Genomic DNA, 14,866 nt, shown 5'->3' on the forward strand with positions numbered 1-14,866 from the left:
ATCAATTTTATTTTTTCAAAGAACCAGCTTTTAGTTTCATTGATCTTTTCTATTGTTTTCTTCATTTCTATTTCATTTATTTCTGCTCTGATATTTATGATTTCTTTCCTTCTACTAACTTTGGGTTTTGTTTGTTCTTTCTGTAGTTGCTTTAGGTGTAAGGTTATGTTTTTCTTGTTTCCTGAGGTAAGACTGTATTGCTATAAACTTTCCTTTTAGAACTGCTTTTGCTGCATCCCATAGGTTTTGGATTGTTGTGTTTTCATTTTCATTTGTCTCTAAGCATTTTTTGATTTCCTCTGTGATTTCTTCAGTGATCCATTGGTTGTTTAGTATGGAAATACAAATGTGGAACTCGGGTGAGAGTCTAGACTGAGAAATTTAGGAATAATAGGTATAGAGGGCATTTGAAACAATGAGATAGGTGAGGTCACCTAGGGATAAAAAATAGAGAAATGGTAATAAAAACTGAGCTGTAGGTCATTCCAACACTTAGAGATTGAGAGGTGGAGGAACCACCAGCAAGACAGAGAGGAGGCTTCCAGCGGTGCAGAAAAGAAAGCAAAAGGCAGATGTTTTTGTAAGGCAAGTGAAGAAAGTATTTCAAGGAGGAAGGAGACTCTGTCATATACCTTTAGAGGCTGAGTAAGATGAGGATTTTTATTGAGAACTGATCTCTGGATTTGCAACATGGAGACTGCTGGTGACCCTGACGGGGGTACTTTCAGTAAAGTGGTGGGGACAAAAGCCTGATCTCCCAGAGAGTGAAGTGATTAGAGAAATAGAGGAGGCTGCTGGGCAGTTGAGGGTTAACTTGATGTCTGAGGTTATGAATGTAAAGATCTGTCCTAGCAGTCATGGGTTCTTCATGAACCATATTCAGCTGTTCAAATGTAGGCAAAGGATAGGCAGAGAGCTGTATTTAACCAGAGCTGTCCAGTAAGTATGAAGGAGGCAGTTGAGGATGTATTGGTTGATGGGCCAAAGAACCTAAGCTGAATAATGAGGAGAGAACCTAACAGCGAAAAAGTGGTAAAGCAATGGAGTGGAGCTCTAGGTATGGTCAAAGCCCAATTTATTATGCTCATAAACACAACGTATATACACGGACCACCCAGTCTCTTCTGGGTGAGTTCCACACAGGCTCAGTGTTCATCTGGTTTATCAAGAAGTAAATACAACAAGGCTGGGTAAATACATCTTAAATTTTATTATTTGGTTTACAACAATTCAGAGATGGCAGATGCCTTTTATAAATGGGTATACTATACTAGAGCTATATTATAAGGCAAGGAAGCCCAATTACTGAAAGGCCCTTCAAAATGTACTTCACTTGGCTACATCATTGATAGTCTACGTCGTGGAATTTTTGATGTCTCCCAGAAGATACATTACCATCAGTTTCTATTGTATTAGGTTCTAAGAAACTTTATTTTTTAAAGAAAAAAATGATTGTAGGGAAAAACAAAAAATGTCTTTGAAAAGACTATCTGTATTTAAATAAAGTGCCTGATAAATTCGTGAAGGGAAGAAGTTCAGAAAGCAAACTTACGTTGTATAAAAATAAATATTGTGAATTCGCTGTATGTAAGACTGATAATAAATGATTTTTGTGGGTAGGCAAAGTTATCTTATTGGTTCCATACTTATGTGAAGGCTTTCAAAAAACCGGTAAAATTTTTTAAAAGGAATTTAAACCTCTTTTATAAATTAATTCAGCTGATTGGTGACTGATTTTTCCATGTCTTTATTTTTTTTCCCATTACATGTCTTTTAGACATTTTGTTGCTGTAACCAAGATTGGGTAGCAAAAGAGAGAGGGGACAGAACTCATATCAGTCATCCTAGTTATCTATTAGCATCTCATGGAAAATGGCTAGATCTGGGAAGGGTGGTGGCAATTAAATATTCTATGAAATAAGGCATTGTTTTTTTCTTCCAAAGTATTCATTTATCTTTGATTTCCTTGGTCTTAGGAACTTGAATAATTTAGAGTTGGCTATACTTACCATCAAGATATATTAAATGAAGATTTCCCTGTCTGAAATTGGAGAGATGTAGCAATACTCTATTCTACTTTAGAAAATCCTGTTTCTCTAGTTGATTTCCTCTCAGTTAATGAGTTAGGTACTCTTGGTACATTTGGAGAGTCACAGAAATAGCACTGGCTTAGGAGACTGGAGACCTGTACTTAATCACAATGTGGGTACTCTGTAGCTGTGCAACATTAAAAATGTACCTTCTCTGATTTTCAGTTTCTTCTGCTGTAAAATAGAGATAGGAATACCTACCTGACCTATTTCACATGTACTGTTGTGAGTACTAAATAATACATGTATTTGAATGTGTTTTGGAATATGTAATGCACTAAAGTTGTTGGTAAATGCTTTAAAAATGTGATTTGCTGTGCACTTGTTTAGGTTAAAAAAATGAAACTAGAAATCACTGGGAAACATAAATCCTTCTGAATCATATAGCCCAAATGTAAATAAGTAATTTACAAATGCTTTACAATAAAATCAAATTATTCATGGATATTTTAAAAATAAAAAATCTTGCAGCTAAATATTCATCAACTTAATCATTCTTTCTTTTATAAGAATGTTCACTATGTGACAATATAACTCTCCAAAGGAGAAATTCTATAATTAGTTCAGTTCTCTGCCTCAGCAGCTTCATTATAAGGCAGAAGAGTGGAATAAAGTTTCAAAATAAGCAAAAATATATAACTCTAAACCACAGTCCCCTTATTTTAAAGAGCTTAATAGGAACACTTCCCCCAATATATTTATAAACAACCTACTACTTATATAATGTTAACACTAATTGACAACTTAAACCACACGATCAAAGTCAATGTGCATTTCTTCTTCCCTTTATCAGCTAAATTATTAAATATCTGACAGTCTTGAGAGATTCCACTGCATTTTTAAAAAAATGAACTATATGTAATATAAAAATGCTTACCTATTGAATGACTAAGGTGTTGGTCAAGTGTTCAGAATACAATCAGAGTTTTAGAAAAATATTTGAGAAACATAGCAGTGTACCTGATAGTCTCCCACGTAGAAATCAGCCTGTGCAAACAGATGATGTGCACAGGCATGAAAAATAACCAAAGTAACCCCACCGATTTCTCCTTTAAAATGGTAAGCCTACCAGTTTCAATCGAGTTCTTAAGAGGAGCGAATGAATCATTTGCTCATTCTAAATCTTATGATAGCTTGGTTATATTAAATGGTACAGTTTTTTTTAATGAAAAGAAAGTATTAATTATAAGGTAGGTAACAAATACTAAATTCTGGCCAGTAGCAAAATTTTTGCACCGCATGACAAAAGCATACCAATAAAACACGCTAAAGAATAACCACAGAATGCTAATATCCCACTATGATCTTTGCTATCAACAATTTTTAGCAAAGATTTAGCTCTCCATCAAAAGCTTCTGTCTCTCTCTTTCACACCACATACATACACACACACACACACACACACACACACACACACACACACGCACACAAGCACGCACGATTTCTCACACCATCTTGTTTCTACAAACACAGCTCAGGTTATCTTATTTTGGACTATTAAGTCTTCAGAAAAAGATCAACATTCTTTCAACAAATCAATGATCAAAAATGACCCACTGATGGGACGTCCCTGGCGGTCCAGTGGTTAGCACTCTGAGCACGGGTTTGATCCTTGGTCGGGCAACTAAGAGCATGCCACATGGCATGGCCAAAAAAAAAAAAAGACCCATTGCTTTCATTAAAGGCCATTCTGTGTTTAAAGGGTAGCCTGCCAAGAACTTGCAGAGTTGAAATTAAATTAGCATCAGCACAGGGATTCATAAAAACAGGTAAAAGTGAGTTTATCTCACACTCAGCAGAACATACTGAGGTCAGGTTAGGAGCAAAGTAATTGATAAATGGATCCTCAGCTGGCAGAGAGGTGGGCATAGTTAGAACTGTTACAAGCTTGGTTGGGCTCCTTTCATTTTAAAGTCTGCTTTGCAGTACAACACATCTGTGAGACAAGAAAGGCTAAACCAGAACTCTGTTTCCTTTAACGTGGCATTATGAGTTAAACAGTAATACATTACATTTCTGCTACGTCTGTGGTTTTAAAATTATTCATTGTAAACATCCTATATTCTTTCCTATTTATTTCAGAGCTTGAGTCTATGTCTATGTCGAATTATCATTTATTCTATGAAAAGCAGCACAAATACTGTTCATTCTGGTTTCAGCACAAATTCTTTAAAAATAAAATGTTAAGGTCATTTAATGGAATCAGGGCCAACTGAAGATTACCCTCGCAGAAGACAAACTACTGAAATAAAATTTTTGAAAAAGAGCTATAAGTGGTTGTCTTTGTGTTTTCCTTCTTGGTAACTTGAGGGCGGTTTGTAGGATTTATTAGTCTCCAACATCTCCATCTCGATCTCCGATAAGCCAAAGAAAATGAAAACTTAAGGCTAACAAGGCTGTCCCGAGCAGATCACCCAGTGCCGTCAGATAGGGGATGGAGAAGCTATCCGGGTCCTTTCCTTTCCTCCAGAAATGATGGACCATCCAGTCAGCAATCCACAGCAAGGTAAACACCTAGAAGAGAGCACCAAAGGTTACTCCTGTCGCCTGGACGGTCCTAGCCCAGTAAACACGGCCATAAGCCGAAGCCACTGCTCTCTGAAGGGAACAGAATGCGTCTAAGTCAAGAACCTCACTGGAAAAGAAGAAAGAGTTAATTGACAGCAACATTTTCTTTTCACAAGAAAAATACTATGTATTGCTGCAATTAATATTTTTCTTCCACTTGTCACATGTATCTTCTCATTTTCTTCTAGCCTTCCCCAAACCACCATGTTCCTTATATTTAATAGTATTGTACATTTTGCCAAACCACTGTTGTTTCAACTTCTTCCTATATGATAAATCTGTGAAGAAAGAAGAAGACATACGAAGAAGGAAATAAAAATAAGGAATAACATTCTCCTATTGCAGGTACAATCAAATAAAATAAAGATGGAGAACCGACCGTTTACTTACTAATTATAAGGCCATTGGTGGCTTGTCAAGGAAAACTTCGTTTCAATGGTAAGAACAGTCACCAGAAGGTAAGGGCACTGAGGAATGACTTGTTGATACAGATACAGATATATTTATAGATAGGTAGGGTCAAAATATTTCAAAGGGCTATTCAAACACTAAGGTGATATAAGTAAGTATTTTCTAGGATATCAGGAATATTAAGACCTTTGTAATGCTTTGAATTTTGGGATCAGATAAATGATTTTTTTCTTTCATCCATTTAGAGTAAGAGGATTCTCTAGTTTTCAAACACCTAAAGTATTAAAAGGGATTTGGGATTAGAGAGGTTAATATTCACTGGTTTGGGACAAGTTGGCAAATACAGGATACTGGTTAAGAGCATATTTCTATACCTGCTGGCTAACTATAGGCAAGTTACTTAACCTCTTTATGTCTCTAAATGAACATTAGAGATGATAACGGCATCTACTCTCATGAGCATGTTGTGAGGATTAAATAATAGACTGAGTAATTCAGTGCCTGGCACACAATACACTTTCAACAGACGTCTGCCATTAGTTGATTTTAACCGTGTCATTGCTATTACTTTGCTATTTGTGGTAGTGAGAACACTGGTACGTATAGGAGGAAGCCCGCCTAGGTCTAGCCGAGCCCAGGGCCTGTGACCTTTTACTACTCTGACAAGTAGGCCATGAAGGTGAGGTGTCTGCCTTGGGTTCCAAACTTCTGTGCTGTGGTTTTGCTCTGACACTTTTACCAGGAAGGACGGTGGCTTGTCCAAGCTGAGAGCCATATACTTAATCCAAAGGAGGGAACTTCACATGTCTTTGGACATCAGTCAGAGAGAGAGGTTGTACTTTAAGTCCTGTTTTCTTTTGTATGAGGCTGGTTCTTCCTTAGTGTTTCATGGCAAAGACTGTTTTGGAATCATATTGTCCTGTTCTTCAGGACAATCTGTTTTGCGTGTGGAGGAAGCATGGAATGTTAGAAATAATCCTGGATTTGGAAGTCATAAGATCTGGATTTGATTTCCACTTTGGCCATTTATCAGCTATATGACTCTGGGCAAGCTTCTTACCATTAACCCTCAATTTCCTCATTTGAGGAGAACAAAACCAAAACGGGCCTCATATCTGCCACACTTACTTTGAGATGATTAATAAGAGCCTCAGTTTAGGAAGATGAAGAGAAACGTAAAAAGGCAGCACAGTCTCAAGTTACATTAATAAAAGCATAGTGTACAGACCGAGAGAGTGTCACCCACTGGACCCTGGATGGGTCAGGCCACAACTCGGCAGTGTGTTAGGAACTTGTTAACCCCTGTGCTTCCAGCACCTAGCAGAGTGACTAGCTCACAAAGTAGACCCTTGATATCTGATTGAGGGCATAAAAATCATCGGGAGACAAGGTCATTCATATAAGGGACTCCTGTGAGAACAAGAACTGTTTGTCCTGGGCAAGGAGGGCAGGAGATGTAAACTTAAGAAGGTTATTGTGTCAGGAGACACTGGCTTATAACACACAGTGTCATAGGGTAGAGTTTTAGGGTAAAGGGTAAAAGTTACCAAAAGTTACCAAAACAACTTAAAAAAAAAAAACAATTTGGGCTGTCTATATATGTAACGAATTATGTAGTAAACTCTGTATTACTGGAGTATATGAAGGTTCAATAAAGAAATTTTTTGATTGTGTGAGTAATATGTGCTGGAGGAAACAAAATTTTTAAAGAGAATGAGGGTAGCTATTTTCTCTGGGATTGGCAGGAAATACAAACAAATCCATATTGTATATTTTTTATAACATTATGTATTTATATATTAATAATATGAGTATATTTATATAAATTTATATAACATACATCATACATATGTGATATATAATTTACTAATTCGTGGTATAACATTCACACTGAATGGGAGATTTGTCTAGAATGGGGGTTGGCAAACTATAGCCCATGGGCCAAATTCAACCTGCTGCCTGTTTTTTGTAAATAAAATTTTATTGGAACACAACTCTACCCGTTTGCTTACTTATTGTGTATTTAGTCTATTATTTAATCCTCACAACCTTCTTATTAAGTAGGTACTGTTATCATCTCTAACGTTCACTTGGAGAAGGTGAGTCAGAGAGGGTAAGAAACCTGTTTTAGTACTACGATGACATAATTATGTAGTTGGGACAGAGACCATATGGTCCACAAACACAAAACAGAACTAAAATGGCATCCTTACCTCATACTCCCAAATAAATTCCAGGTAAAGACAAATATAAAAAGCAATACTTGGACTTCCCTTGTAGCACAGTGGTTAAGAATCCACCTGCTAATGCAGGGGACACGGGTTCGAGCCCTGGTCTGGGAAGATCCCACATGCTGTGGAGCAACTAAGCCCATGCACCACAACTACTGAGCCTGTGCTCTAGAGCCCACAAGTCACAACTACTGAGCTGGTGCACCTAAAGCCCGGGCTCTGCAGTAAGAGAAGCCACCATAGTGAGAAGCCCGCGCAATGGAACAAAGAGTAGCCCCTGCTCGCCGCAACTAGAGAAAGCCCGCGTGCAGCAATGAAGACTCAACGCAGCCAAAAATAGATAAATAAATAAATTTATTAAAAAAAAAACAACAACAATATCTGCCTAGGCATATCTTACCAAAAAAAAAGCAATACTCAAAAAGTTTTATATGAAAATGTAAGAGAAGGTCTTTAAGACCTTGATGTAGGGAATGATTTCATAAATAAAATGCATAATATATTAAAGGAACTGTTTATAACTTACATTAAAGATTCCTGTGGTTCAATAAATACCATAAATAAAAGTTAAAAATCATGCCCCAGGCTTGGAAAAAAATCTCTTCACTACACATAACTGACAAAAAAATTAGTATTCAAATACTAAGAGAATATCCAGAGAACTCCTACAGTTCATTAGAAAAAGAAACAATTCAACAGAATAGAAGAGGAAACCTAAAGCTCTAATAAACATATGAAAAGATGCCCAACCTCACTAATAATATGGGGATGCAAATTAAAACCACACTAAACTCCATTTCATATCCATCTGACTGACAGAAATCACCTTTTAAACAACAATAATAGTGAACATTGTTTTTGAAATGGCACTTTATGGGGCCATGCGGTATTCAAAGAGGTTAACGTGTATGAACTGATTTAATTTTCAAAACATCTCTGTAAAATGCTATCGATTTTTACTATCCCTCTTTGAGGTATGAGGAAACAAAGGCATTTATAGAGTATGAGAAGTCTGCCCAAGATCACGCAGCTCATAGGGAGTCAGGCTCAAACTCATCCACTCAAGTTTAGTCTAACACTAAAGCCCAAGTTCTCATCCATCAGTGAAGTACATTGTCTTGGTAAAAAAGAACTCCACATTGGCAACATGCACAATTATTAATACTCTGGAGAGCAATGCGGCACTGCGTGTTAAGTGTGAAGATGTGCAGTTCCTTAGTTCAGCAATTCCACTAGAAACAATGATTTTTTCCCCTCTTGCAACCCTAAAAGGATAAAACTATGTAGGCTAGAGGAGGCTAGCCTAAGGGGCTCTGCTGGGCCCAGGTCCCATGTGGCTACCCAAGGACCAGGAAGATCAATATCTTGGTGTACTGTATGCATGCATACTAAGAGAGATGTGCAAGGATATTCACTGCATCACTGTTGTAAAAGCCGAAAATTGGAAATAAACTGAAATGTCTATTGAAACAAAAAGGGCTAAGTTAACTCTTAGGTCATACAACTGAACACTTATATAGAAGCTAAAATGAATGAAACAGAGGGACTTCCCTGGTGGCATAGTGGATAAGACTCTGCGCTTCCAATGCAGGGGGCACAGGTTCGACCCCTGGTCATGGAACTGGATCCCACATGCATGCTGCAACTAAGAGTTCTCATGCCACAACTAAGGAGCTGGCAAGCTCCAACTAAGGAGCCCTGGAGCTGCAACTAAGGAGCTGGCAAGCCACCATTAAGGAGCCCATGTGCTGCAACTAACACCTGGTGCAACCAAATAAATAAATATTTGAAAAATAAATAAATAAAATGAATGAAAAAGCTACATGAATTTATATGAGTATGTCTCAAAAGCGTAAGGCTGAATGAAAAAAGCAGTATAAATAAATGATTCTAATAAGGTTTATAAATATTAAAAATACGTTATTTATAGATACACACATCTGTAGCAATAGTATAAAAACATGCATGGCAATGATACATACCAATTTAGAATGCTAATAACTGCTAGGAAGAGAATGAAATAAGACCAGGAAGGGATATCTAGGAGGCACCAACCATAGGTATGACGTATTTTTATTGAGCATTTTGAAATAGTTGCTTAAATAATTTGCTAATGGTTGATAAAGCTGGGTGGTAATTACATGGTTATCTTATTTCCTATCATTTCCTGTACATTTGTGTTTCGTAATACAAAGTGTAAGCAGCTGGGGCAGCGGCAACTCACTGACCAGGGCTGCCCGGCCTACTACTTAAATACCTACCCAAGGGGATGCCTGAGAAAGGAAGGCAGTAAGTGTGCCCTGCAGAATCCATGACAAGCTTGGACTTGTAAGGACCAAGTAGCGCTGAGGCTAACACCAAAGGATTATTTTAAAGTCTGTGAATGACTTTTCACGAAGATGGCGCCGCAGGGGAAGAAGGAAGCCCCTGACCTCCCAAAGCTGAAGCCAAAACAAAGGCTTTGAAGGCCAAGAAAGCAGTGTTGAAAGGCATCCACAGCAACAAAAAAAGATCTGGATGTCATCCGCCTTCTGATGGCCCAAAACACTGTGGCTCAGGAAGCAGCCCACATATCCTCAGAAGAGCGCCCCTAGGAGAAACAAGCTTGACCACTACGCCATCACCAAGTTGCCCCTCACCACTGAGTCAGCCATAAAGAAAACAGAAGACAGTAACACGCTGGGGTTCACTGTGGACGTCAAGGCCAACAAGCACCAAATTAAACAGGCTGTGAAGAAGCTCTATGACACGATGTGGCTAAGGTCAACACCCTGATCAGGCCTGACCAAGAGAAGAAGGCATATGTTTGACTGGCTCCTGACTACGATGCTTTGGATGTTGCCAACAAAACTGGGATCATTCAAACTGTGTCCAGCTGGCTAATTCTAAATATAAAAGTTTTGACTATAAAAAAAATAAAAGTCTGTGAATGGAGTAAGCAAATGTCTGCAATCTCTCATCGTTCTTTCAACTGTCCTGCCCAGGTGGGAGAATAAAGGGATGTATTCTAGAGAAACTGAATGGGAATGACTCAGGTCTCAAGGACCAGACACTACGAGGTACTGGCAGAGGATGAGGATGAATTGGAAGTCTGCACAGTTAACAGTGGGATTCTTTCAGACCTTTATTTTGTTCCAAGAACAGAGGCAGGCGGGAGTATAACTCCCCAGAGAGGAGGTTAGATGTTCAAACTTGGAGGGCTCCCCGTGAAATGGCCAACTACCCCAGATCCTCCACAGTAAAGTGCCCAGTCAACAGCCTTCTCCCACCTCCAAGCTACTTAACCTCTCCATGCCTCAGTTGCCTTCCTGTACAATAGGGAAAACAGTCCCTCTCTCATAGAGATGATGAGATGAGCATTAAACAGGGCAGAGCACTTAGAACAGTGCGGGACACATAGAACATAATAACTATTTGCTATGAATTAAAAGAAGCCAGGTCATATATGAGTAACAAGAATCTGACTCTTCAACAGCTGCACTAGTAGAAAAGGGAGCAATACCTTCAAAATCCTGAGAGAAGAGTATTTCCAGTCTATAAGTCTGTGCCCAATTTATCAACTGAGTGTTGAGGGTAAACTACAGTCAACTTAAGACATGCAGGCACTCAGAAAAATTATCCCATGTTCTCTTTGGAACTTTCTTGAAAATGTTTTGATGCAAAATGAGGGAGAAAACCAAGAAAGAGAAAGACCTGAGATCCAGAAAATAGAAGTGCCAACCTAAGAGAGAGTGAGGGAAACCTCCAGGGGAAGAGCTGTGCAGTGGGCTGGCGACAGAGTCCAGACAGAGCTAGAGGGTGGACGGCTCTGGAAATGAAGTCCCAGGATAAAGGCAAATTGGTAAATTATCTGAAATAACAGAGTTGGGGGAAGGGACTAATTATAGGTGGGTGATAGTTGTGACGGAACACTTGAAAAAAATTAAGGATAGGGCTTCCCTGGTGGTGCAGTGGTTGAGAGTCCACCTGCCGATGCAGGGGACACGGGTTTGCTCCCTGGTCCGGGAGGATCCCACATGCCGCGGAGCGGCTGGGCCCGTGAGCCATGGCCACTGAGCCTGCGCGTCCGGAGCCTGTGCTCTGCAATGGGAGAGGCCACAACAGTGAGAGGCCCGTGTACCGCAAAAAAAAAAAAAAAAAAAAAAAAAGATACATGCACCCCTATGTTCACAGCAGCACTATTCACAATAGCCAAGACGTGGAAACAACCTAAATGTCCACTGACAGATGAATGATTAAATGCTCCAACCAAAAGACACAGACTGGCTGAATGGACATAAAAACACGACCCATATATATGCTGTCTACAAGAGACCCACTTCAGACCTAGGAACACATACAGACTGAAAGTGAGGGGATGGAAAAAGATATTCCACACAAATGGAAATCAAAAGAAAGCTGGAGTAGCAATTCTCATATCAGAGAAAACAGGCTTTAAAATAAAGGCTATTACAAGAGACAAAGAAGGACACTACATAATGATCAAGGGAAGAATCCAAGAAGAAGATATAACAATTGTAAATATTTATGCACCCAACATAGGAGCACCTCAGTACATAGGGCAAATGCTAACAGCCATAAAAGGGGAAATCGACAGTAACACAATCATGGTAGGGGACTTTAACACCCCACTTTCACCAATGGACAGATCACCCAAAATGAAAATAAATAAGGAAACACAAGCTTCAAATGATACATTAAACAAGCTGGACTTAATTGATATTTATAGGACATTCCATCCAAAAACAGCAGATTACACTTTCCTCTGAAGTGCTCATGGAACATTCACCAGGATCAATCATATCTTGGGTCACAAATCAAGCCTTGGTAAATTTAAGAAAATCGAAAGAGTATCAAGTATCTTTTCCGACCACCACACTATGAGACTATATATCAATTACAGGAAACATACCTGTAAAAAATACAAACACATGGAGGCTAAACAATACACTACTTAATAACCAAGAGATTACTGAGGAAATCAACAAATACCTAGAAACAAATGACAATGAAAACATGACGACCCAAAGCCTATGGGATGCAGCAAAAGCAGTTCTAAGAGGGAAGTTTATAGCAATACAAGCCTACCTCAAGAAACAAGAAACATCTCAAATAAACAACCTAACCTTACACCTAAAGCAATTAGAGAAGGAAGAACCAAAAAATCCCAAGTTAGCAGAAGGAAAGAAATCATAAAGATCAGATCAGAAATAAATGAAAAACAAATGAAGAAAACAATAGCAAAGAACGATAAAACTAAAAGCTGGTTCTTTGAGAAGATAAACAAAATTGATAAACCATTAGCCAGACTCATCAAGAACAAAAGGGAGAAGACTCAAATCAATAGAATTAGAAATGAAAAAGCAGAAGTAACAACTGACACTGCAGAAATACAAAAGATCATAAGAGATTACTACAAACAACTATATGCCAATAAAATGGACTACCTGGAAGAAATGGACAAATTCTTAGAAAAGCACAACCTTCTGACACTGAACCAGGAAGAAATAGAAAATATAAACAGACCAATCACAAGCACTGAAATTGAGACTGTGATTAAAAATTTTCCAACAAACAAAAGCCCTGGACCAGATGGCTTCACAGGTGAATTCTATCAAACATTTAGAGAACAGCTAACACCTATTCTTCTCAAACTCTTCCAAAATATAGCAGAGGAACACTCCCAAACTCATTCTACGAGGCCACCATCACCCTGATACCAAAACCAGACAAAGATGTCACAAAGAAAGCAAACTACAGGCCAATATAACTGATGAACACAGAAGCAAAAATCCTCAACAAAATACTAGCAAACAGAATCCAGCAGCACATAAAAAGGATCATACACCATGATCTAGTGGGGTTTATTCCAGGAATGCAAGGATTCTTCAATATACGCAAATCAATCAACGTGATACACCATATTAACAAACTGAAGGAGAAAAACCATATGATCATCTCAATAGATGCAGAAAAGGCTTTTGACAAAATTCAACACCCATTTATGATAAAAACTCTCCAGAAAGTAGGCACAGAGGGAACTTACCTCAACATAATAAAGGCCATATATGACAAACCCACAGCCAACATCATTCTCAGTGGTGAAAAACTGAAACCATTTCCATGAAGAATAGGAACAAGACACGGTTGCCCACTCTCACCACTATTATTCAACATAGTTTTGGAAGTTTTAGCCACAGCAATCAGAGTAAAAAAGGAAATAAAGGAATCCAAATCAGAAAAGAAGAAGTAAAGCTGTCACTGTTTGCAGATAACATGATACTATACATAGAGAATTCTAAAGACTCTACCAGAAAACTACTAGAGCTAATCAATGAATTTGCCAAAGTAGCAGGATACAAAATGAATGCTCAGAAATCTTTTGCATTCCTATACCCTAATGATGAAAAATCTGAAAGAGAAATTAAGGAAACACTCCCATTTACCGTTGCAACAAAAAGAATAAAATACCTAAGAATAAACCTACCTAAGGAGAGAAAAGACCTGTATGCAGAAAACTATAAGACACTGATGAGAGAAATTAAAGATGATAGAAACAGATGGAGAGATATACCATGTGCTTGGATTAAAAAAATCAACATTGTGAAAATGACTATACTATCTATAGATTCAGTGCAATCCCTATCAAACTACCAATGGCATTTTTCACCAAACTAGAACAAAAAGTTTCACAATTTGTATGGAAACACAAAAGACCCCGAATAGCCAAAGCAATCTTGAGAAAGAAAAACAAAGCTGGAGGAATCAGGCTCCCTGACTTCAGACTATACTCAAAGTTACAGTAATCAAGACAGTATGGTACTGGCACAAAAACAGAAATATAGATCAATGGAACAGGACAGAAAGCCCAGAGATAAACCCACACACATATGGTCACCTTATCTTTGATAAAGGAGGCAAGAACATACAATGGAGAAAAGACAGTCTCTTCAATAAGTGATGCTGGGAAGACTGGACAGCTACATGTAAAAGAATGAAATTAGAACACTTCCTAACACCATACACAAAAATAAACTCAAAATGGATTAAAGACCTAAATGTAAGGCCAGACACTATCAAACTCTTACAGGAAAACATAGGCAGAACACTCTATGACATAAATCACAGCAAGATCCTTTTTGACCCACCTCCTAGAGGAATGGAAATAAAAACAAAAATAAACAAATGTGACCTAATGAAACTAAGAGCTTTTGCACAGCAAAGGAAACTATAAACAGGATGAAAAGACAACCCTCAGAATGGGAGAAAATATTTGCAAATGAAGCAACTGACAAAGGATTAATCTCCAAAATTTCAAGCAGCTCATGCAGCTCAATATCAAAAAAACAAACAATCCAATCCAAAAATGGGCAGAAGACCTAAATAGACATTTCTCCAAAGAAGATATACAGATTGCCAACAAACACATGAAAGAATGCTCAACATCACTAATCATTAGAGAAATGCAAACCAAAACTACAATGAGGTATCACCTCACACCAGTCAGAAGAGTCATCATCAAAAAAATCTACAAACAATAAATGCTAGAGAGGGTGTGGAGAAAAG

General features: G+C 38.2%; 1 protein-coding gene across 2 annotated transcripts in view; it reads right to left on the reverse strand.

The window, feature by feature from the left end:
• Positions 1 to 1,187: 1,187 nt before the first annotated feature.
• The window catches only part of SLC41A2 (solute carrier family 41 member 2), a 130,785-nt gene continuing 117,106 nt past the window's right edge, over positions 1,188 to 14,866 (reverse strand). For both annotated transcript variants that reach the window (XM_027107413.1, XM_027107414.1), the window contains one exon: positions 1,188 to 4,604. In XM_027107413.1, the coding sequence (XP_026963214.1) occupies positions 4,419 to 4,604 (186 nt within the window). In that variant the 3' untranslated portion in view covers positions 1,188 to 4,418. The remainder of the gene's footprint in view (positions 4,605 to 14,866) is intronic.

This window comes from Aethalodelphis obliquidens, unplaced genomic scaffold, assembly GCF_003676395.1.
Source record: "Aethalodelphis obliquidens isolate GAN/ISIS:26980383/991018 unplaced genomic scaffold, ASM367639v1 scaffold8, whole genome shotgun sequence".
In the NCBI taxonomy this organism is placed as follows: domain Eukaryota; kingdom Metazoa; phylum Chordata; class Mammalia; order Artiodactyla; family Delphinidae; genus Aethalodelphis; species Aethalodelphis obliquidens.